At 39.9% G+C, this 24,845-nt stretch overlaps 1 protein-coding gene and 1 long non-coding RNA gene across 3 annotated transcripts in view; one reads left to right on the forward strand and one right to left on the reverse strand.

The window, feature by feature from the left end:
- Positions 1 to 6,593: 6,593 nt before the first annotated feature.
- On the forward strand, positions 6,594 to 15,484 carry LOC149917009 (uncharacterized). The gene is made up of 2 exons (XR_016468707.1): positions 6,594 to 6,774; positions 14,536 to 15,484. It is a non-coding gene; the product is annotated as an uncharacterized LOC149917009 (long non-coding RNA).
- Positions 15,485 to 16,027: 543 nt separating this feature from the next.
- Positions 16,028 to 24,845, reverse strand: part of CCDC6 (coiled-coil domain containing 6) — a 48,165-nt gene continuing 39,347 nt past the window's right edge. Inside the window, exons 8-9 of one of the 2 annotated variants that reach the window (XM_090144847.1) lie at positions 23,852 to 23,976; positions 16,028 to 21,514 (exon numbers count right to left, since the gene is read on the reverse strand). In XM_090144847.1, the coding sequence (XP_090000973.1) occupies positions 21,323 to 21,514; positions 23,852 to 23,976 (317 nt within the window). In that variant the 3' untranslated portion in view covers positions 16,028 to 21,322. Of the gene's footprint in view, positions 21,515 to 23,330; positions 23,499 to 23,851; positions 23,977 to 24,845 lie in introns of those variants that run through there. The other variant, XM_090144848.1, reaches the window with a different exon arrangement.

A 24,845-nucleotide genomic window follows, 5' to 3' on the forward strand; every position in this document is an offset into this window, starting at 1 on the left:
GGAGCCGCCGGGGGCCGCCGCCGCCGCCTCCTCCCGCAGCCTCGGGGCGGGGGGATGAGGGGGGGTTGCCCGGCCGCAGGCACGGCCCCGGCCCCGCGGGCCCCGAGCGACCCCTTCGGGCGAGCGCCCCGCTCGCCTCCGCCGCGGCCCCGGCCCTCCTCCGCGTTCCGAGCGGCCCCCGGCCCCGCCGCCTCCTCCCGCCGGCAAGTCTCGCTGCCTCCCCCGTTTTTATTGACGCGTCCGTGGCGAAGCCTCGCAGGCACGGCCGCCGCTTCTCTCGCTTTTAACGCGCCCGGGTGCGCGCAGCAGCCTCCCCGCGGCAGGAGGGGATCGCGGCCGCGCCGCTGAGTGACCGCAGGCGCTTCCTTGCGGCATCACGGCCGGCCCGGAGCTCCCCCCGTTCGGCGCGCTGCGGCTTTCCCCCCGCGGTCTGCAGAAGCCGCCCGACACCGCAGCCTGCGCGTCCCGTGTGACAGCCGTGCCGCTGCCCCGCCAGGCCGGCTCTAACGCCCGCACCCGCATCTGCTGCAGCCGGAAATAGAAATATTCCCACAGACGAGTGGCTGCTGACATTCTGAAGCAATTTAAACCGTTCACAGCCCCCGCAGCAGTGACAGGCACGACAGAACTCCTTTTTGGTATCGGCAGTCCAGACTGACTCCTCCACCCACAATTTGTAAAGGTCCGTGAACTACAGCAGTTTTTTAAGGTGCTTAAATCTACCTCAGAGTGTTCAAGAAAATAAAGAAACACTGCCAGAAGGAGTGACAGATGTATGATATGAACTCCATCCCTATTTCTGAGACAGTGCTGTAGTGCAAAAAGCACTGTTTGTGTACTTCGAACCAGAAAGAGCAGTCTAAAAGACAAGAACAGAAACCATCAGGGCACTAGAAAACTGGGAGTGGGAGAAAGCTATATGGGGTTTAACCTAAAGAGAAGGCAGAGTAGAATGACACATAACACTCTTCCAGAAAATAAAACAAGTCACTGCAAAGAAAAAGGAACAAACTTATGCTAGCCATAACCAAGAGGTCAGCAGGCCTCGGCTCCATCAGAGGATTTTGCATTACATATTAGGAAAAGTAAGGTTAACGTGGTACTGGCAGAGATTTCCCTGGGAGAGCGTGGCATTTCGCAAACACACGCACCGGGTTGCCTAAGTGAGAAGTGACTGAAGACAGCTGCCCAGCCAGCACAGTCTCCATTTACTTCAGTCATTCCTTGGGCTCCATGACAGCCGAAGTGGAAAGGCCACTTGAAATCTTACTGTAGCCACACGAGGAGCAGCTGGAAAATAACAATTCTGAAATGACCATTCAAGTTGTGCTGTTTCCTATACGTAATAGAAAACTAACAACTCTGATAAAACTCATTTTTTCCATATAAGCGTACAGATGCCCGAGTTCCCATTACAGCACTTGACAGAAGTGTTTTGCTTTTTGAATTCTGCAAAAGCTTAGAAAACAATGCTGCGGGCTAAAATTAAACACAGAACATTTAGGTCTACCAAAATTGGTTACAAGCATCAGAAAAAAAAAGAGTGAGGAAGAATATTTGTGTATTCTCAAGTAGATTGCACAGAAGAAGCTAAAAGTTAATTGTGGCTTATCTATACAGGAACATTCAAAGGAGTTGTGCATCAGTTGCAGCATACATTAAAATAACCTGGCTCTTCTGCAGAGGAAGTGGTCCAAGGCATATGAAATCCAACCTCAGATCACAAGCAGCTTCGGACCTAAAGGAGAAACCTCACTTGAGAAATAAAATGCACTTTACATGAGTGCATATTGATCCTAATTGCTTTACCTTAACTTTTTTGGATGTCCTCCTATTGAAAAGTCCTCTGCTTTAAATTTAACTCTGCCTTTTATATGAACAAGTCAGTCAAGCACATATCATAATTTTGAGAGGGCAGCCTTGCTAGGAAAAAACAGACCTATGAAAATGAGCCATAGAAGCCAAAGGCAAGAGGGAAGAGTCCCTCCTCCACGTCTGCTTCATCCTTGGTTTTGCAACAATCAACTTATCTCCCTCCAATTCCAGGTTTTTGCTCACAGCCTACAGTGTTTTGGCAGCTGCCACTTGGCTTAGTTCTCAAATCAGTGATTAATCTCATTTCTTCACATCAGAAACCCTTCCTAAAGGGCCTCAAAGACAAGCAAATTGTAACAGTGCCACAGCTGCATCTTTCATAGTTATGCTTTTGTCCCATACATCACCAGGAGAATTCTCAATCTTCTGCTCCAAAATAGAAAACAAAGGGAAGCACAAAGAATGCCTATAGCAGCCCTCCCCAGGTTTAGGGTTTAGCAGCCCTCTAGGGTTTAGGAATCCAAAGGGCAAAGATACTCATGAAACATGGCCAGACATGAGACCAACACTTAGTTAAAAAATTACCTTATTTTGGTCTAGCATGATCTCAGGATGTGTAATTCTAGGTCACCTGAAGCTGTATGGGTGTACAGATAGATGATCTGCTCTGCAGGTGGTGCAGCAATGGCAGCTCCTGAGGGCATAGAGAAGTGTAGAGTGCATCCATACAGCCCCCTGGAAGGAGTATTTGCCAGGCACTGAATGCAGCTGGTGAGCTGAATAACCCAAAGGGATTATTCAAACAGAGCTTTTTGCACTACAGCACAGTCTCAGTTTAAAGTGGTGGTTTTTCTTTGCTGTCGTTGTTTTATTATCAGAAGGTACATAATCTGCTATGGAGGTAAACCTCAAAACACAGAACTATTCTACATAATAGATCTTCTACTGTCCTCTAACCTGTGGTCCAGGCTGGGAAGCACCCTTTTGTACACTTGCAGTCTTTACAAGATCTCTGTAGGTGAAGTGACTCTAGAACTACAAATTCAAACTAATAAGTCCAAAGTTCGTCATCTGCTTGGGCGTTTTAACTTACTTGTAGAAGATGTTCATTAATGATTGAAGGGAAAAAAGGTGAGGAAAGCAATCAGTATAATTTACGTGGATGTATTAAACATCTGTGTTTAAAGTCACAGAGTCTAAAGGACAGTCATATGTTATAATTTAACCTTTCATGTGAGAGGCAGAAAAAACAAAGCCGCTGGACCACATTAAACAGGATCTTTACACCTTCTTTAAGATTTGTGTGAAAGGGAGCAAGATTGCTTAAGCTGCAAAGAACTCTCATTTCCCCCCAGATGCCCAAAGGGTACTGCAATAGCCCCTAGTGCCATCGGGGCTGTGCTGACAGGGAACTCAGCATGCAGTGCAAAGAGCCAGGTCCAGCAGCAGAAACACTGCATCTGTCTTGCCAACAGGCAGTGCTATGCACCCACACTGTGGTCTTCTGAAAGGTCCCGTAAGGTGGACCAGGCCTGAAGCAGGTGGTCAGACATGCAGCCAGGCTAACTGCTGTCTGGCAGACTGTGTACTTCGGAATGCTGATAAATAAAGTTTCCTAACTTAGTCTTCAAAAATGCACGCGCCAGATAAATGCCATTTTTGAACATGCAAAACTTGTAACAAGAAATAAGTAGTAGTCATCTAGTTTGAAAAATACAATCTATGATCTCCTTTGTTGCTTTTGCATTACTGTGTAAGATTTTTTTTTAGGTTCTCACACTAATAATTTAAGTGATAAGGCCATGGAAAGATTATAGGAAAATGCTGCCTGAAAAAAAAAAAAATAAAAATTATCTTGTTTCTCATTTAAATATTTTTGCTATGCAATGGATTCAATTATTGTAGTCACAAGGACTGTCTTCTGAAGATTTCACAACGACGTGTACTTAGATTTTTTGTAATAAACTAGGGAACTATGACAACTTTTCCATAGTGTAATTTTACTAATCGCCCTATGTCTATTCATTCTCTATGCTGATAAATGAACTATTTGGGTTCCTGAATTAATTATATTTTATGTATTAGAGCAGTAAGAAAAAAATCACAGTAACTTAAGGCATTTTTAAAAAATTATCTTTCAACTAAAATGCAATAATATACGTGAAATGATAAATAACTGCTGGTAGCATGAAGAACATTTGCTAAATGTAAAATGGAAATAAAATGACAGTACTACATCTTCGAGCAAAGAAATATTATTTCCATTTCTCAGAGCATTCACTTTTACTGAACACAAAGGACGTATTTATTATGGCATAGGTCTCTCATGACCTCTGTGTGAGCCATAAATCCACTGAGATCAATGCCAGCATACACCACAGGTGTATGGAGATTTTCTCTTATTGCAGTCCTCTCGTGAAACATCCCTCATAGCAAAGCAAAACTTAAGACCAGGATAGCTCAGATCTGTCTTAGGGAAAAGATTCAATTTCCTCTATAAATTGGAGAAAGGCTTCTTGTGGAAAAAGGCAAGGATCACAGCCATCCCACCTGGGAACAGATCTCATACATACAAGTACAGTTACATGAGAGACCCAGATGTCAATGAAAATATCTCTATGTTAAAAAAGAGGAAAAAGAAAAAAAGAAAGAAAATCATAATATACAAATAATCAATCCACCTTCATAGAAAATAGCATACACAAGGAAATAAAATCTATTTCCCATTTCTAAACACTGCACCTCTTCCTGAGCTGTTGTACAGATACGAATAGGGCACCTCATTAGTTTACTTACCTATAGGAAGGTGGACTGGCTTACACGACATCGACTTTTTTGTTTTCCATCACAAATATCAGACCTTTTTTTGTCCACTGCTGAAAGTAAAAACGTGTTATGCAGAAAATAAAAGAACCAGACCTTTACTATTTCTGAAAAGCAGCATTAGCTTTACAAAGCAAGTACCAGAACATCCCCTCTGGTGCCATGCTACAAATCCAGGGCTGACTGCTGCAATAATCAGAGCCATGACACAGGGCATGATGAGGTGGCAAAAAAATGCATTAGAGAAGGTCCTTTAAGAAAACAATGACACCTTTGTTACACAGAACTATCTCCAGTATCTGCCTGTCAAGCACATGACATGGAGAGGGCTGTTAGCAACCACATCACATGCCTGATGATTTCCCAGTGGGACTCCATATACAGTCTGTGTCAATTCATTGCTCTAGAAACACTCAGGTACTCTCCAGGGGATAGCTGTTAGTCATTGTTAAGACTATTCAGAACTTCAGAATGGCTTGGGTTGGAAGAGACCTTAAAGATCATCCAGTTCCAAACTCCCTGCCATGGGCAGCGTTGGCACCCACTCAGTGAGGCTGCCCAGAGCTTCATCCAACCCGGCCTTGAATGCCTGCAGGGACGGGGCATCCACAGCTTCCCTGAGCAGCCTGTGCCAGTGCCTCACCACCCTCTGAGTAAAGAGTTTCTTCCTAACATCTAACCTAAATTTTCCCTCTCACATTTCAAAGTCATTCTCCCTTGTCCCATCACTATCAGACCATACAAAAAGACACCCCCCACCCCCCCCTCCTTCAGTGGAAGTTGGCAATGAGATTTTGCCTGGAACCTTCTCTTCTCCAAGCTAAACAAGCCGAATTCCCTCAACCTTTATTCCTAAGAGAGGTGCTTCAGCCCAAGCATTTGTGGCCCTCCTCTGGACCCACTCCAACAACTCTGTAGCTTTCTTGTGCTGGGGGCCCCTGGCCTAGATGTAGTACTCCAGATACAGCCTCACAAAGGCAGGGTAGAGGGGGACAATCACCTCCCTTACTCTGCTGGCCACCCCTCTTTCGATGCAGCCTCTGTCAGAACAGTCCTAGGAGATGACTTCACCCCCATAGCAGAAATAATGAGCATCTCAGCATACTACAAAGGAAGTATTTTTGACAAGGTAGTAATAAGGCATGGCACGGATACTGGAGACAGCCCCTCAGAAACAATGTTTGCTTATTCCGTAATGAAAATTCATCTACTTGCCACTACCACGTGCTGAAATGTAATGGCATCCATTGATCATGGCAGGAAGGAGCATGATGTATTTGTCTCTGTTCAGACTACACACACACACACTTTTCATCTTGCCAGAGTATTAAGTTAATAGAGTTGTTAGCTTTTCCCTCACTTAGTTAACTACATTAAAACACTGAGGAAGACATTTATATTCTGTCAACAAAATTGAGAGGTTAATAGGAGCAGTATGAAATAGCTAGTGACCTAAATTCATCTCAATGCAATCTCATTACTTCCATGTTGTCATTTTTTTTCCTTGCCAGTTAAGTTGTAGCCTCATTTCCTATACTGCTCTTAGCCTAATCTTGCGTTGTCACAGGCTGAGGTAGAGATTTCTAATTACACTGCATTTTTTTGTCATGCCTACAGTTTGTTATATAGCATGTTCTAAAGCAAGTCACAATTTATCTCTAAATACTTGTGAAGGGTCCCCAAAGGCCTGTGTATTTTAACTTTGTATTGCCAACACAAACTCAGTGGAAGGATGAAAAGGAAAGGAAGGTTTCACAATAGAAGAGGTTTATTTTAAGCCCATGTTAAGCTGCCACCAGGCTTGTCTAAAAATAGATTTGTCTACAGTAAACACCCTTAGTCTGCATTTAGTGCAGACACGCGGAGTTCCTCAGGAACAGCAAGGAGGCTTTGCATTCACACCCAGGCCCAAGATAACTCAATCATAACCAATGTCCAATGAAAGTTTGTAAGCCTGTTTTTGTACGTAGGGAAGAACTGGAACCAAGAAAAGCTTACCTCTACTGTTGGCCTTGTGCCTTTGTCATCTGAGCTTTGGGAAGCTCCATGAAGGCTCTCATGATGAGTAGCGTGCTCACCAAGGGGCTTCAGCTTTCAAGACCAGTGCCTCAAGTCAGCACAGTTTGTAAAGGAGAGGTGAGTGGGGTCTGTGCAGACACGTTCCTTGAAGTTCTGCTGTGGCTTGCATGCCCCCAGGCAGGAGGCAGCTTGTGCTGGACATGTGTTGGTCATGGCTCTGCCCAGTCAGAAATCCTGCCACCTCTGCCTGGGGTTCCTGCTAACTCCTGCCTCCTGTCTTGCTAATACTTGCTTTAGCTCTGGCTTGCTAATCCTTGTATTCAGCTAAATATTCAACTATACTGAAATCATCTATACCAAGTACCAGCAAGCTACCTACATCTGTAAAGAGCTTGGACAATTTACTATCACTAAAATAGCTTAAAAGTTATTTGCTCCGACAACTACAATGTAAACATAACTGGTTCCACCACAGTACTCTGATACTCTCTCCAAGCTTGCATTAATTGTATAGCAGTGACTGTGAAGAGAATTAGAAACCTCTGCGTGTTTTCTGGATCAGAACCGATCATTTTATTCATAGAATAGCTTCCTTAGTAGAAAAGGTACAAATGTGAACAAGCATACTTTCACTGAAACAGTCTGGAGACTCCTTTGTACTCTCTGTAAACCAGGCATAAATGTGTAACTATATTTATGATAAACGTCATTTGACTTTTCAGCTTTGCTACTGGACTACTAGATCAGGACTGATTTGCAGGCTGCATTTCAGCAGACTAGCAGATCTGCCAAGATCTGTGAGTACTGTGCTGTTGTGCTGACTCAGAGCAAGAGCTGTGCAGTGTCAGCACCTGGGATGGTTCCAGACCTCAATGTAATGTGAGCGTTCACCTCTGAGGTACATCACCTACCAATGAAATCACGTAACAAGGTCTATCTTTGAAACTTTTACAATCTGGTTTGGGTCCAGCAACTAGTAAAACAAGTAGACAAAGTAGAAAACAAAACCGTCATTAGCACGTATGCATGTTACATACCCATTTCTGTCCTGAAAACAAGCTGAGGAAGGTTTTTGCTTTGCAGCAGCTACCAATGCAACATGTCCACAGAACGAGTTCTGACCAAGTCTGTACAATACTCCTCCCTCACAAATAACACTCCTTATACAACATCACCTGGCCGGTACATCTTAAGTCTTCTGGAGCATCTGCTGCCCCTTGCAAATCAAGCAGCAAATGCAACAAGAATCACATGGGGAGTACCACTATCAGCTCTCCAGAATGCAACAGTGTTCAGAAACTGTCGTTCATTTTGAGTGAGGAAGGAAAAAATTCTTTATAGCACCTGAGTTTTCAACAGTTGGTATTAACACTTACCCTTATCTCACAAGGAATGATCCTAAGACTTACTGGTGCCACAGATCAAAAAGAGAGATGTGAGTGAGGCAAAAGAGAACATCCCCTCTAGGAATATAAAGGGCAGAGTGCATATATTGTGCTTTGGTATCCTTTAAGCTACAGATTCTCTGCACTCAGAAACAGAGGATGAAACAAGCTGTGGAATACACATATCAGCAAGGCAAAGGTAAATTTTCTGGGAGTGCATTTCAGACTAGGCAATGTCAAAGCGGAAGCTTCCCACCTTGAGAGTGAGATTAGGAGGGATAGGCTGAAAGACCAGCTTCACTGATGCCAGTCTCAGAAAATCCAGTGCCATTATATACGTAAAGAGAGCTCCAAGTGACTGATTTAGATGGCATTCAGACACTGCTGAATAGAGAAGCGAAATACACTCTAGTAAATATAAATGGATTTTGCCTTGATAATTTCATAGCATTTTGACATACAGTCTACATTCATATGCAGGGTTTCTGGCTTTGATCCTCTTACAATAGCTGTTAAGATCTGATAAGCTTTTGTCCAAAAAGTTACACGTGAATCACAATCTAATTTTTAAGGCACAGAGTGAAGTCTCTACCTTGAATTCACAACATTTTGGAGCAATTTTGTTTTTCCCCAAAGCAAAAGCATGTATTTAACACACACACACAAAAATGACCACTTTCAGAGGAAAGCTTCTTGAAAGGGTTGCACTGTGTCAAGTATGCAACAGGAAACAGAGTCCCACCCTGAAGTGCACAACACATGCTTGAACAATGCCATGAGACTGAGGGCTAAGCCATGGTTCTGCAGGGGCGTGCAATTTAGGAATAATTCAAGCAGGCTTTTAAAGATCTTCTACAGCATTAAAAAGCCCATCTGTTCTTATCTGCTCCTCATCCTCAGAATACAAATCTCTGTAACCATACTTAGTCCGCACAGACCTTGCTGATTTGCGCTGTAAATTGTTTTTAAATTGCTTTAATTTGTGTCATATAATATTAAAAAAACCCTCATATACTTCATGCATTTGAGTAATATTTTCTAAGGACTGTTAACGTGCACTAATCACACAGTTATACAGTTTTTTTGGGCTTTTTTTGTACATGGAACCCAGAGAAAGATTATTCCATACCAATCAAGGCATACAGTAATAGACTACAAGAATTTCTATTTTCAAATACCCAGTATTTATCAGTGCCATAAGTAACGAGGAATTGCCTTATCTTTTCCACAACATTTAATTAGTGTTGACTGGTGGGATCACCACGTAAGAACTTTGAAGAAACTCAAGTTTTAGTACAGCACTCTACAAGCAAGCCTTAACTCGTTAGGTATGTGACATACAGAACAGCCAGAAAAAAGCATCATTGGATTACTATGCCAAACAAGTGTTTTGAGTGAGTACTGGTTAGAAAAAAATGAGCCTTGAGAACTGTTCAGCTTCTCTCTATTGGTGAGTCTCATCTCAGAGTAAGGTTATTTCTCCATTGATTTATGTGGCCTATTTTTAGTTACTGAGAAGTTCCACAGAAGAGCCATAGTACCTGCAAGGATATTAAAGGGATTTAAGGGGCAAAAAAAAAAACCCCATTCTCCTGGGAAGAAAACAAACAAACAAAAAAAGGCTATTCTTATTTGGATATACTTATTTATGTATTTTGGAAATATTCGAGGCACCAAGGAAAGTTTATTTTAAAAATCTCTACACTAGCTTAGAATTTATTTCTAACACATAGCATTCCCACACAGTTAATGTTCAGGAACTGACACATATGTTACTTCTCTTTCCTCTGCACTGGATAATCATTAAAAGAAGTATCTATGGTTATAGTTAGCCCAAAAGTTCAACTGACCTTGACTTAATATGTAATTAGATTGCATCTTAATTAGAGGACCAGAGTCTTCATAGAAAATGCCACTGCTTCATATTGCAGTTTGTTTCACTTTTTTTTTTTTTTAATAAACACCAGTGAGGAAAACGATCTCAGAGCAGATCTACCCCAGCCAAAAGACTTAAAGTAAAACAGGTAAAGAAATGCGAATTCAAAATTTGAATAAGCTGACAGTGAATTAAACCTGCATTCCCAAAACATTGTTATTTTCTTTAAAGGGAAGTTGTTTGCCTCAGGGTAGGCTGACAAACCACCTTAACTTTCTCCAGTTCAGAGATGGAAACCATCCTTCATGGCTACCATTACCTGTTTTTGATGTCCTGCAGTAATTACACAACTGCTCTGGAAAGCAAAGAGGAGCTGTGGGATCCTTGCCTCTGAGTAGAACACTTGGGAAGGGGCTAAGAAAAAAGTCTTTGCTGATCCATTGCTCTTCACTGAGACCTCCCCCACCTTAACCCTAAGGCCGGGATGGGAAAGCGGAAGAGAGCATGTTAGGTTTTTATTGCTTCTTCTACTTTTGGGGATTGGTTGTGGAGGAGGAAAGTAAACCCTGATTATCACGAGGGCAACTTTAGTATCAGTGGACAGATAAGGAGAAAGCAGCACGTTGGCCCCTTTTGCCCTGTAGGAATGACGTTGCCATGCCTTTCACTGAAATCTGAGATCTGAACCCTGGAGGAAGCGCTCAGTTTAGAAATCACTGTGAATTTTTCAGAAAGGTGTAAAAGACTTCAAAGTTAATTCTGAAATCCACTGATTCATTTGGAATTTGCAACCAAACTCAGTTCTCATTTCCACTTGTCTAGATCCCAAATTATTTTACAATTGCTATTTCACCAGTGTGAACAAGAACAACAGCTGACCCACAATATGTAGGTAAGTGCCAATTTCTGCTATCAATAAATCCTAGTATTTTGGGAATCAAAGATTCACCGATGTCTGCTCAATTAAATCTAAAAAGATTCCTTGCTATAATACATTTAAATAATATCAGGTAGTGCTGTAAAATAAGCAAACCACTACAAACTCTTCTTCCCAGAACAGTTTATTAAAAAGGAATCTGGAAGACAAGGAGAGAATGGAAAAATGAGAGTATTGAAGTTGTTCTGTCAGCAGCCAATTGGGCTACTATGAAATGACAGTTAAGCTGGCAGTTTCAGTATCATTTATAAGAAAAAAATGACTGAAACACAGTTCTGCAGTGGTAAAAGAAAGCTGCCCCAGAAAGTATAGGATACTGCTAAAAGGCAGTATGGACAAAAGATTCAGATCTGCATGAGAAGAAGCAGAAGATCGAAGAGTAAAAAGGCAAATAAATCTGGTAGCATGTTAAAAAAACAAAAGAACAAACTTCTAAAGAAGTGAATCTTGTAGCCTCAGTCTACAGACTCTCAGTCATTGTCAGTTCAATCAGCGTATTGTTTATCCAGCACTTCACAGCTTTTCCTAGCAAACTTATAGCAAATCTTACTATTATCATCAGACATCCTGTCTAGCTGAATACTGGGAATCTTTGGGAAATTACTTTCCTTTCACATTTTTTAAAAGTATGTAACCTGGGAAAATGGAGATGCCTTGTTTGGCTTGACACATCCTGAAACTAAGAATATGTTTCAGAGTAAGAATATTATTCAGAATATTTCAATAGTGAAATGAAAATACTTAAGGAAAACAAAACAAAAACAAAAAAATCCACAACTATTAATTCCAGCAAAAAGGTCAATTTCCTGTTCAAAAACAAGCTGGATTCCCCACTCGCTGGGTTTTTAACCAGCATAAAGGAACTTACTCTGTTCACATTGTGCCTGTCCTCCCTGGTTATCCATCTGGCACACTCAAACTGCTGTCACGTATTACTCACAGCAGTTTGTTTCATTATTCAGATAACTTTCTGTAAAATGGTGGGTAGGTAAGTTAAGCTGTTATACATTAAAACAGAAACTAAAAAACTAAAACCTTCCTTGCCTGACAGTCTTGTCGTGGAAGCAGCAGTCAGTGTTGCTTGTCAGAAGTGTAAAAAACTGTCAGGGATTCTTGCTCTCAGCATATGTGGGAGGTGAAATCACAGAAGCCAATTACTTCCCTTCTGTTTTTCTTGCTCTTTTTTTTCCATACATCTTCCCTCCCCCCATCCTTTGCAAAGATAGGAACACACCAGGACCAGAGACACTGTGCAGAAAGGGCTCCAGCTCACATGCTGGCTGTGCTGAAGCTGTGCTACAGTGTTGAATCTGAAATGGGCTTTGGTTTGTCTTCCTTCTACAGATTAGGCAGAGGCATAGAGGTAGGAGAGGTGGTAAAACTGGCAGGACATTGATGATATTTCTAGCCACGTTCATATAGGCACAGATGTTTGGACTCGATGATCTCTTGAGGTCCCTTCCAATTCCTGTGATTCTGTGATATCTCTGTAGAAAAACAAACCAAACCCACCAAACACATGCATTACATCCCAGACAAGCTAAGAATGGTGACTGTTCTCAAGAGACCACATATTTACAAGAATCTAGGTAAGATTTGGACTGAAATTACAGTTAATATGGATTTCATGCAAAGTGCTCTCCTTCCAATTAGGTGGGGTCCTACAACATACAATAAAAATAAAAGTCAAAGCTTTACTCTGTAGTCGTGACTCTCACAAACCATCCATCCAATGCACTGACACTTGAATCAGGGAGACTGCTAGGAAAAGGGCAGCACAGTCCCAGAGCATCTTTCGGGAAGCTACTGGTGTATTTCAGACAAAAAATAGGTTTTGCTCTGCACTTAACTCAGAAATTAACTTCAGTTACACAGAGCCAATACTCATATACTTAAAAATAGGAGACACTTCAGTCTACATGCAAGGTTTTAAAAGAAACTTCATGACTTTTCACAATATGAAACAGTTGATTTCAGAACCCTTAACTTCAGAATCCTTAACTACCTCCAGGAACTAACTGCATTAATAAAGCCCTTCATTAAACAGTCAAGACAACAGTCATACTAAGTGTGAAGAATGTAGTAACATTTAACAGGATTAATTCCTTAATATGTTGTCATGGCTAACATTTATTTTGGAATGCAAGCCCAAGAAAATAATTTAAATAAAACTTATGATATTTACATTCACTAAATTTGCCATAAGTTCTCTGTGCAGGACCAGCAAACAGATTACTCAACAGTTACATACAAATATGTTCTGATAAGAAAGAGTACGCAAGGACGTATTATAAGACCTTATTCTAACTACTCATCCACAGAAACTCATTTCTAGATAAAGTGAACATTAAGATGTTGCTGATATACAACACTGCAGATGTGGATTAAACACTTCAAGCCCCTAAACACAGTTGGCTACATCCAGTTGCTCTATGAGATCCCTGTAATTTCCTCAACTCATCTCGACTGTGAGAAATATCTGTGCTGTTTAGATCAGAACCACTAGACATGAGCTTTTCCCTTGCTGAAAGAACAGATGACCACACAACATACATCTGAGTCTACCACAGATCACTGCTGTGGTTTCATTAAATTCACAACAGATTTTGTTTAAAATACCTGATGTCCAGCTTTCACCCTTATTTCTAAATAATATAACTTTTAACTCTATGTCACTCAAAGGAAAAAAAAAAGTTTGTCACAGCAGGCATCACCACCAACTCACTGCTTAACAAGACTTTCTCCCTTGGAGGGATACAGAAGGGGCTGTAGCCAATTCCACGATGAGCCCTCAGGCTGAAAAGCAGTACTCCCCAGAACTCCCATTTGGTGTTTTTTTGCATTCCGAAGAAATAATGGTCTTTCACACGCATCTTAAATCCCCATCTGGGAAATGCAGGACTGATTTCAAACTCTTCTTGCTTCTGCGCTGAAGGATGTTTTGTTCACCTCTCACCTTACACCAAAAAAGGTATATAATTGCCTATAATTGCCAGAGAAAAGGTGTATAATAGTACGTGAACAACTTGATACTCCTACTGGCATTCTAGATAGAGGAAGGATTAGGCTTATCAAAACTGCTTACTTTACAATGCAGAGTTTCTTTTTTGCTCTCAGCAGTTTATCAGAATTTTTATTACTGCAATGCTGAGAACCTGCTTTCATAGTGCAAGTTCCAGAAGAAATAAAAAAGAACCACTTAAAGAGGAGATCACATGGACAAAGGAACTTGAAATTACACTGACCGCATGCTCATTCTTCTCATTTGGTCTTCTGGAAGAATTCAATTTACTCCTTTCAGTTCAGACAAATATCAGAGAAAAGACCAAGGGCATGAAGACAGACAGCATCAGCACAGCTCATTCACCTGGCTAACGCTCTCAGGCAGGATACTCACACAGAGACAGGAGAACAGATTGTTCAGCATTTGCAGCAGTGGAGAGAGGAGAATAAAGGCATCTGATGAAATACAGCGTCGTAGGAACAGAGTAGCACAGAAAAGCTAGATAAGCATTTCACTGCAAAAGTACTTACATGTCCTGCTGCCCAAGAACCTGCAGTCATCATGCTACAGGGATTTTCCTGTATATATTATCACCAGATTAAATAGAGAACACGCTCTTCATAGTGTCAGTGAGAAAAGAGTACAAAGTAAAGCAGCAACTCTTATTCATACACAGGAACACAGGAAATGCAGAGCAGAGAGTGCGCATACAGATATGTACCAGAGCAGGAGCTGAACAAGGCAGGGACAAGTGGATCCAGGCAAGGAGTTTGGTAAGACTTGGACACTGAGTAGAAGATGAGCAAAAGACAACTGAGAAGTGCTACTGAGGCTAAGATCTAAGCCCAGAAACTTGACAATACAGCAAAGTACACAAAAAGTATGCTGTACAGGCAAACTCTGTGCTAAGTTAATGCATGAATGCATACAACAATAAGGTGATGACAAAAACAGATTTCACAAGGGACAACAAAACAAAGCATGTAGACAAGTTTCAGAAATGCGTACCCACCATTGTTAGGTTTCTAAGGTTTATAATTCAACACACTGCAGCTATAAGAATGCTAGGACTGTTCTTATCACTGCTTCCACTCAAAGACAGTTAACACAATGTCACATTATCAAAGTGTTCACTACAAATACCAAAAATACCCGTAAATTTATATTGATCAATGCAATGCTTTAACAAAGACAAAACAGTACAAACAGAACAAATTATGGTGGATTTTTAAGATAAATCTCCATTAGAATATGGCAGAATATGTCAAAAATAGAACTACTTAGCTGTCAATGTTTGATTACAATAAAAATCATGAAAAACTGAAACAGATTACCAGACACTATAACCTTTAGCAGTGCAAAGAACCTGGAAGGTATTCTCTTCCAAACTACAAAATAGAAAGTAAACCTTTTAATACGTGCAAAGAAACATTTTTCCCTTCTCTTCCGCTCACAAACGTTATCAGACTAGAAAAGTAGCTGTACTGCTGTAAACTGCTTTCGACTCCAAGAATGTACGATGGGGCCCATGTCCCAAATAATCGAAAAGTACCCGTAAGGTGTGCAGACCTACTAAGATCAAAAGTTCTTGCTGTGGCAAAAAAAAAAAAAAAAAAAGAGATAAATCTCACTGGAAGGAAGCTGGAGGTCAAATATACATATTTAACTGTGAAGGAGAAAAATGCCCTCGAATTTTGGGTGCAGGCATTCAAGGCTAGGCTGGATGTGGCTCTGGGCAGCCTGGTCTGGTGGTTGGCAACCCTGCACATAGAGGGGGGGTTGAAACTAGATGATGATTGTGGTCCTTTTCAACCCAGGACATTATATGATTCTATGGTTTTCCCCACAGTACCAGCTCAAGAACTACACTCTTCCAAGATGGAAGTAAAGCTGAAGGAATCAAGTATGCACGGCTGATTATACCTTGAATATCCATCTGATCCAAGGCAAAGAGCATCTCAGGTACAAACTTTATTATACAAATAAGGTAATCCCCAGATTCTCCAATCAGCCACTTAAATGAAAATACCAGAAACAGTCCAACTAGAATCAAAAACGGTACATATCTTTCACTGATTCTTAGTTTTCATTCTCTTCGCCCCGGTGATGGCAGGCTGACAGACAGAAGGAAATATATATCCACCCCATAGTCTTTCAATACAAGAAAATACAAAAAAATCAAGTGTTTATTGGAAGTCTGCATGAAGGCACAGATGAGCTTGATTACAGACACATTGTAACAATTACAAATATATGTAAACACATTGAGATATACAACAAAGCAGTAATACAGCTAATACAGGAATAAAATGTAACCTGTTAAAAAAACAACAACAAACTTTTGTATCTGAGGTTCTTTCAATTATAAGATCTGATTCACACCAACACAGTGTAATGTTTTTAAGTCACACTTGGATTCACACTCAACAAATTTGCACTTTGACTGTTGTTATTAACTGGTGTATTTATAAATTGGATCAAAATCTGAACAGGCTTCCTTCCCTAGGACCAGGAAAACAAAGGAATAACCAGCTAGACACCCATCCAACCTAGAATGAGGCTTCAGAGATTCCCTAAGCACATAAGAGCAATCACCGATGTACTGAAATTAAATATAAGCTTCAGAAAAGCTCAAGGACGTTAGTTCCACTTTTACTTGCATTTGAGGAAATTGCTGAATTTCTGCAGGAAAGGAACAGTCTACATCTGTCAGGTGATTTTTTTCTTCCTCCACAGGAGGCTTAGATTTCATCTGAAACACCTGCCAAAACAAAAGTCAGCAATCACAAACTAAAGTGCCTTGGACAGCTTAGGCTTTACCACTAGAATAAAATGCCTTTGTTTACAGATACAATATTAACTCATGTAGTGAGAAAACTCACCTTTGCAAGTAGAATACTATTTCCAATATTTCTGTGGAAAGGGGAATCACTTTTTTTTTTTTTTTTTTTTTTAAATTAGATACCAGCACCAAGAACTTAAAAAAACAACTGCAACAACACAGCTCTTTGAAAAATGTTGTGGTTCAGGCCTAGCCAAAGAGTACTCTGAGCAGCAACTTACTACAGGAACACGCAGTTTTCTCAACCTCAACCATCTGGCCAACTCTTCACTCCCCATCTACAAAAGCTTTATAACCTTTGGAGCCCAGCTGCAGTGAGGAAAGACTCCTATCTGGGTAATACATGCTGAAAAAAACCTACCATAGCTACATTTCTACTGACTCTGCAGCCACATCATCCCAATATAAAGATGAGGTAGTACTTTTCTTTGGAGCCCAACTAGTTGAACAGGAAAGGAACAAAGATTACCCTCCCTACTGTAGCAGCTGTCTGTTAATGCAGCGCCAAGCCTCTGCATTTTTCCCCTCTTCTTCAGGGCACACTACTAATGCAAGCACAGGAATAGCTGCTTAAAAAAGAAATCATATTACGAGCATACAGTCCCACCTGAACTAAGGCTGAATCATAAAGGCCACATTATGGCACACTGAGCGACCTTTTCCAATCCACAAAGTGGCAATGTCTCTTAGCCTCTGTTTGTACTGGGACTAGTGGTTTTTATCCAAAGAGAATACGAAAGATATCCTGAGTACTTATTACAGTGAAATGTGGAATTAAAAAAAAATACAGAAAAATAAAAATTAACAAATCTAGATCAAATCCAAAAAAGATGGGGAGAGAAATTCACCTCATTTGAGAACCGAAGAAACCAGATTGTCTCTATGAATACAGTTCATTAGGAACTTATGGGCTTTGTTTTCCCTCCCTTGAAGAAGGCAGTTCCTTCCCCTTAAGGGAGACTGTTGCAACGTACACATGTATCAAGATTTCATAGCTTACACTAATAAGCCTTCTGGTTCTTTATGAGATAGCTTGAACTGGAGAAATATGCTCTGCATAGTTCACACTCTGTAGACTCCCACAGATCAAAAAGAAACCATCTGCTATGACTAAAACAAAGGAAACAATGAAAAAAATGGAATAGTACTAGAACTTAGACTGCTTGTAAAACTAAACATTAGAGGGGAAAAAAAAAAAAAAACAACCAAACCACTATAAGACTTTAAGAGGTCCCTGGATGCATCCTCTTAAGAAGTAATAACCAATATCAAGAATGAAAGATTGATCTTTGATAGCCAAAACCAGCCAAGGCTGCATGGTCAGCTTCCATATTTAACAAAATAAATAGAGTCTAAATTATCTCCTGTTAACAGTGCAGCTTGCACAGATTCCAGGAAGCTCCAACGTTTTCGTTGCTTTCAAGACTGTACTTTTCATTCAGTTGAAGTGCACAGAAGTTCCATTCAGACAGATGGATTCATGAACCTGATTTTAACAGGACAAGGAGTCCTGTTTAGCTCTGGTACAGCAAGACAGATATTACTGCTTTGACTGAATGTTACTTTCTTGGGAATCTGAATCTTTTTGGCCTTGGGAATATGCTCTTAGAGGAGTAGATACAATTAAAACAATCTTATCTGGCTTTTAGCTGGAAGACTATCTCCGAACAATCCCATCTCTTCTTCCAAAGAGCTTCTCTGGAACAAATTCTGGGTAAAATGAACTCAATGCTCTACAGAGATCAGCTGCATTCCAGAGTCGAAACCAGATCCCTTGAGAGAAAAAGTAAAAAAGAAAGCTGTTTGGTTGTCAGAGAAGTAAGTACTGCTGAAACAGCCATAAGATTTATTTATTTATTTTAAACCTTTAGCTATAAACAGGCACACTCACAAAATGTTCATCACGGCTAAAAGTTGCTTCTGTGACCTTGCGCAACTCGCGATGATGCATCGTGTAACCCACAGGCATCAGAAATGACGACGACAGCAGAAACCTACCCGGATGCTTCTGAGATAAAATAAAGAAGCTAAGCCAGACCTCTCTGTCAAGGGAGTTTCTCTAGCCTATGGGAGATTCTCACAAAATCACCACTGCAGAATGATAATTCATGACTATAATTCACAAGGAAAACTGAAAATCCATTTACATTTATTAGGAGATGGTTGTGCACAATTCCTCATCTTCTTCAAAAAATCTACAAATAAAGTTTAACACTTCTGATTGCAAGCACAAATTTGTCCAAGTTCTTAATTAGGTAAGGCCAATTTAGTGGCTTGTTACATTTTCAGGATTTAGTATACATTTGGCAGTTCTTTACTTTCATCTGGTAACAGTCCCATTGGAATAGTACGGAGAGTTCACTAAGACACTTCATAACAGCAGCTGAACTTGAGTTACACAAATTCAGTTTTGGAATATGCATCAAATGTTATTCGAGGCAAATTTCTATTAAGGTCTTCATACAACATTATCAAAGGCTTCCCCACACCCCCAGCATTTATACTAGTACTACTATTGGCTCGCACTCCATAGAGCCATACAGCCAAAAATCTCAAAGCACTTCAGAAAGGAGGACACCATTTTTAACAGTGATATGATCGAGCTGGAATCCTGCTTATAAAAGAATATATATTTTTTTTCTTCGTCTTCCGCTTACAAAACCTATCCTACCTATCTTGACCTTACTCTCACCTCTGACTGCCTGTCATCTTCTCACATGCAATCCTACCACTGATTCAGAAGCTGCGGTTAATTGCAATGCTCACAGCTGGATTTCCTCTGTGGAAAAATGAGCACCTGCCATGGGCAATTATTTTCAGATGTAAGCACTGGTCGAACTGTAGATCTGCCACAATCTTGAGTATCACTTTATCAGAAAGTCGCTGTCATAACTAAAGTAATTTGATAATGCACTTGATCCCATACTGGTTTAACTAGTGTAATAGGCTAGGTATGCATTTCTCTAAATTCTCTATGAGCCGAAACTACATAGATACCGTGAACAAATTCTAGTTTTGCCTTAAGCTGAACCTTTTACAACACTGTTTTAACTTACTACTTTGATTTAGAGCACTGATTTTATAAAGATATTCAGCCTCCAATTCTTACTGAATAGTTGAGTGGCAAACATGGAAAATATATGTACAAGTTTTACTATACTACCAGAATGCTGTACTTCCTTCTTAAAAGTGTCCTTAATAAAGCATTAGGCATGTCAAACAAATTTTTGTAAACAAAAGATAAATTACTCACGTTCTGCTCTGATTATAGCCAGATACATATTCTCATAAAATAAACATTCTCTTGTCATTTTCCATGGCCCACATATCTGTATAGATGAGGTAAACCACTTGAAATCATCAATAATATATAAACCTCAGTACTCAACAGGAACCTCAGGAAAAATAAAACTGAGCAAGATGTCAATACCAAGAAGTGACACTTTGTTCCACTGCAAAGTGAAACCAAACAATTTATTTGTGCTAAATGAATGCAAAGAATGTATTTGGAACACATTTCTTTATACATTGTACCGGCTTAGGCTGCTAAATAAGCATTCATTAGTGCCATGTTGTGCTACTTTCTTGTACTCTGTTTCTACCAAGTAATACAACATTTTTGGCTGTTACGCCAATATATTCCTATATGCTCATTGTATATCTTATTATCTAACAGACTTGAACATTTCAAATACTTGTTCAATCTTTGTTTTAGGGAAATCACAATTAATATATTTTAACAAGGAAAAAATAATCAGCTGTTTTCTACAATCATGTTGCCTTCTGCAGCAAAAAAAATCAAAGAGCACACTTCAATCAGCTATCAGTAACCTGTGGGCAGGACCACACTTAGAGCTCTACGTTAACTGCGACAGATCACACCGTATGGACAGCTTACAGGTTAATGTAAACGTCAAGTGAAATAATCAAATCTTAAGGTCCACAAATTGTACATTCCATATACTCCAGCAAGTCAGCTCCCTCTCCTTAAAATTCAGACTGCACCATACATTTGAGGTGTTTTTAAACAGAAGTATGGATGTGTTCTGTGTGCTGAATTAAGCTTATTTACTACGTAATACAATAGAGTAAGTGTCTTGGGCACTGATTAGGGTGACTGACTCACTTTTGCGCTAGAAGCTGTTATTTCAAATGACTGAAACGTAGTGCTAATTTTCCACAAGCTTGGTAAAACACTGTAATATTTCAGAATTTATCAGATAGCCCATCATGCCTTTAACTTTATGCAAATTGTCATGAAAAAATATAGAAAGGTATCCCTTTAATTTTACAAACCTAGAAGCCAGGAAAATGAAGCTTTGGAGCCAAGCAAAACGACTTAATGCCGTATTACCAAACAGAGTTGCAAATGTTCCAGCCAGAGAATGGACATACATGTAGTTCAAGTAAACACTGATGGAAATTTTTGTTAAGTTAGTGTTGTAGACCCACAACACTGGCTGCATTTTTATACAAACGTTTACAACACAATTAACAGTGAAGCCTATATAACCTCAGTGCAAATAAGTCAAATCCAAATATGCCAAGTAAGCCTTTGGCTTTAGTAAACTGCTCCATGTTATGAGTCCAATTCTGACATACAGACTGCTGAGCACATGCACTAAGGCTGAGAGGAGGGATGCACTGAATGTTGAAAAGTGGCTGACTGCGATGCTGCGGATTGGACCGTAGGCTGCACAGGTGGAGGAGGTGGTGGCGGAGGTGGCTGCACAGGGGTCTGCGTGTTTGGAGAAGGAGGAGGAGTGGGACGTTTAAATTTGTCAGGGCTGTTACTTCTTCGTGGTGAAGGCCTCTGCAGAACAAATATTGAAATTATGTTTAACGCATTCCTTAACAACTTCAGGTGCAAGTCCTCTAATCAATGTACTGAGTTTGGCAAAGGAAAAAAATACACAATTATGTGGGGAGAATCACTTTCAAACACTGCAAGAATCACGGTACAATTTTTATGTAAAATACATTGTTTCTCTAAAACGGAAAGCAAAGGAAAGTATTTCTGAAATCAAATAAAACATGCATTCCTTCCAGTCAGCTTGCAGGAAATGAAAATAAGGCATTATGTCCTGGACATATGTTTACCTCTGATGATCTGCAACCTATAAAAGAGACTTGGAGAGACGCTGAAAGGATGGTACCTCTCAGTTGTGCTAGCCCAACAGCAGGCACTGATGAACTTTTAAATTACACTGCTGGCACATCAAGTCCAAATATGCAGTATGTGAGTGTGGGAATGTCCTGAATGCCAAAGTGTTTGCCTGGAATCTTTAGCATTCTGAAGCACGTCTAACCTGCATACTGGAGCAAGACTGAAGCATAACTCAAGTCTTTATTCTGAGAACAAATATCACACAACAAAGATCACAATCCCTTGAGCTGCAGAAAAAAGCAGTTGTTAGAACGCTCCCCACAACACAAACCACAGATCTGCCATAACCTCCACATTTAAACACAAAGATTTAAAATCCAGTTTATATTTACAAGCCAGTGAGGAGAAAAGAATCTTAAAAGTTAGCAACGTGACAGCTGTAAGTTACACTGCAGAACTAACTTCTGCAGTTTTGAAACTAAAATGGTCACTACTTACCAATAAGGAACTTCATGGTATGACAAACCACCCACCCACAATTAATAACCAACCAAAGTCAATCAGACTCCACAGAATCAGTCCAATTCTGTGGAGAAGAAGTGCTACACTATATGTTTTACATATAAACTCAATTTATTCCATAATGGAGGTTAAAAATGAAGAACCAAGAAGCAAATAGCAGTTTGATCAAAAATGTATATTGTATCTATTTGTCTGCACAACTATGTACAATAGATCAGTTGTATATTCTACGGAAAAAGTCAAGGGATTATCAACAACTGACTGATGTTTCTGAAACATTTTAAAATCATTTATTGCCTGTGCATACATCTAATAACATGAAGGGAACTGGCTTAAGCATCAACACAAAGCCAAGAGCCACTTAACACATCTTCAAAATGGTATTTTGTCCTAGCAGTTGTCCTTGTTATAGCGACTCAGTGAGACTCCAATTAATTTATACTAGATGAAAGAGCAGAATTAGCATTTCACAGAGACTGAAGAGAACAAGTTCCTTCAAAAATTTACTCATAAAACTAGGTTCTAGGTCTTCCAGAAGATTTTCCTGTGGCTAATCTGAGGTTAGTTACAGCATGGGGCTGGACCTGGACTAGGATTCTACCATCCTGCTGAGCTCCAGCCTCCTGCCCTAAGTATATAGCTCCCATTTCCATTTGCTCACTGGAATTAGCAATGACTTTAGCATGTTTACCTAAGCAATTTTAGAAACAGACATATTTTAGCATTCTACTAAATACTCTATTGAAACAATTTTTCACATCTGAGAATGACAAGTATGAGCAAACACCTTACAGAATAATATTTACATATGACCATATCTGTTGAGAAAAATCAAAATGGTCTTGACACACCAACTACAAGCTGTCTTTCCAAAGACGGTTAATACTGAGGCTCTGTTTGCTCATAAAACTCCACAGATACTGAGAAGAAACTCAATTAGGTAGAAATGCATTAAATAACAGTGTTAAAAAGGAAATAAATCCATTGAAAGATACTGAGAAATTGTCCTAGCAAACGTTTATTATATTAACTTTCTTCTTTGCCAATGAGAATAGAAAATAAGAGTTAACTGCCTGTTACAGTGACATGGTGGTAGCATTGTGTGCCATCCTGGAGAAAACCTGAGCTTGGAGCAACCTCAGATGACTCATCCGTCAGATGGTGGAGACTAGGAGAAAAATGAAAGCAGTGTTTTTACTTCCTGTGATAGGCTCAGTAGCTTAGAACATCACTTCTCACATCCTGCCTGCTGATCCATAAGATGATACCTATTACTGTCCTTAAGATGATAATACATCCTATTCTTTTGCGGAAAATAAGGTTCTTCAAAAAGAATCAGTTTCTGAGGGGTGAAGAGGAAAATCAGGGTTGAAGAAAGCAGCAATAGATATCTTGGAGTAAGGAGACAAAAACAAACATATACAAAACTGTTTTGCACAAAGCTTAAGGACAAGCAATCATAACTTACAAAAAAATTAAACTGACATTGGCAACAATTATTTGCTTTGTTAAAATACTTACTGTAATACCATGGGATGGACCCATATGTTGCACGTGAAGGCCTGGGGAATTGTAGTAAGACATTCCAGCTCTAGTCAGTGAAGTTGGTGGTGTGAAACCAACTGTGTGACTTGCATATGACAGACCTAAAAATTGTTTAAAAAAATAACTTGTTTATTTTTTTAAAATAAAGAGGTTTTAGGGGTGTTTTTTGATTATTTTTAAACAGTATGGGTTAAATAAATAGTAACTGGTGCCAAATTAGACACCAAAAAACATTCATTGTACTGTAAAGAGTGATCCAAGATTTATTTCATTCTTTTCCTGTAGTACACTACCAGGTGTTTGAAAACACACATCACACAGTATTAAACACGCATTTTCACTAAACATAAACAAGTCTCCCTTGTAAGTTTACCTTCAGTTCACAGATATTCCATGCAACTTTCCATCTCTCCTTGGAACAAATCACTCCCTGGACAAAATGCAGTCTGAAGAAATAGACATGTTCTGTCTAGAGAAGCTGTCTAGCACTGGGACACTAAGAGCTTCTACATGAAAGAAACTGGATGGAGGTGCTTCCTTCAAGGCAGAGCAGCTCTGCATCGAAACCAACAGAAGCCTAGATTGCCTACTTCTTTGCCTTGGTGTTTATAGGCAAAATCCAAAGATCTTTGGAGCTGTGAAGTTAAAATGCTATGGGATGATATTTCACACTAAGAACCAACATCTAAAATTACAATGTGTTTTATCTATGTTAAAGAGACCATAATATTCAGAAGTGTAAATATCTAATACTCTCATCTCAACACTTCCTCTGATGTAAACTCCAGTTTATAAAAATGCAGAATACTTGTATAGCAAACCAAGGTGAGAAGAAAAAGTAGCAGCTAATTGCATGAAATTCAGACTTGGAAGTGTTCTGACCATTTTGACTATTTCTCAAAACAGCAAACTTTCAAAAACTTTTAGCTCACTCTCACCTTCCGGAAAAAATGTCAGTAGGATAGCAGAC

The sequence above is a fragment of the Phasianus colchicus genome, chromosome 8 (assembly GCF_987193195.1).
Source record: "Phasianus colchicus chromosome 8, bPhaCol1.hap1.1, whole genome shotgun sequence".
NCBI lineage: Eukaryota > Metazoa > Chordata > Aves > Galliformes > Phasianidae > Phasianus > Phasianus colchicus.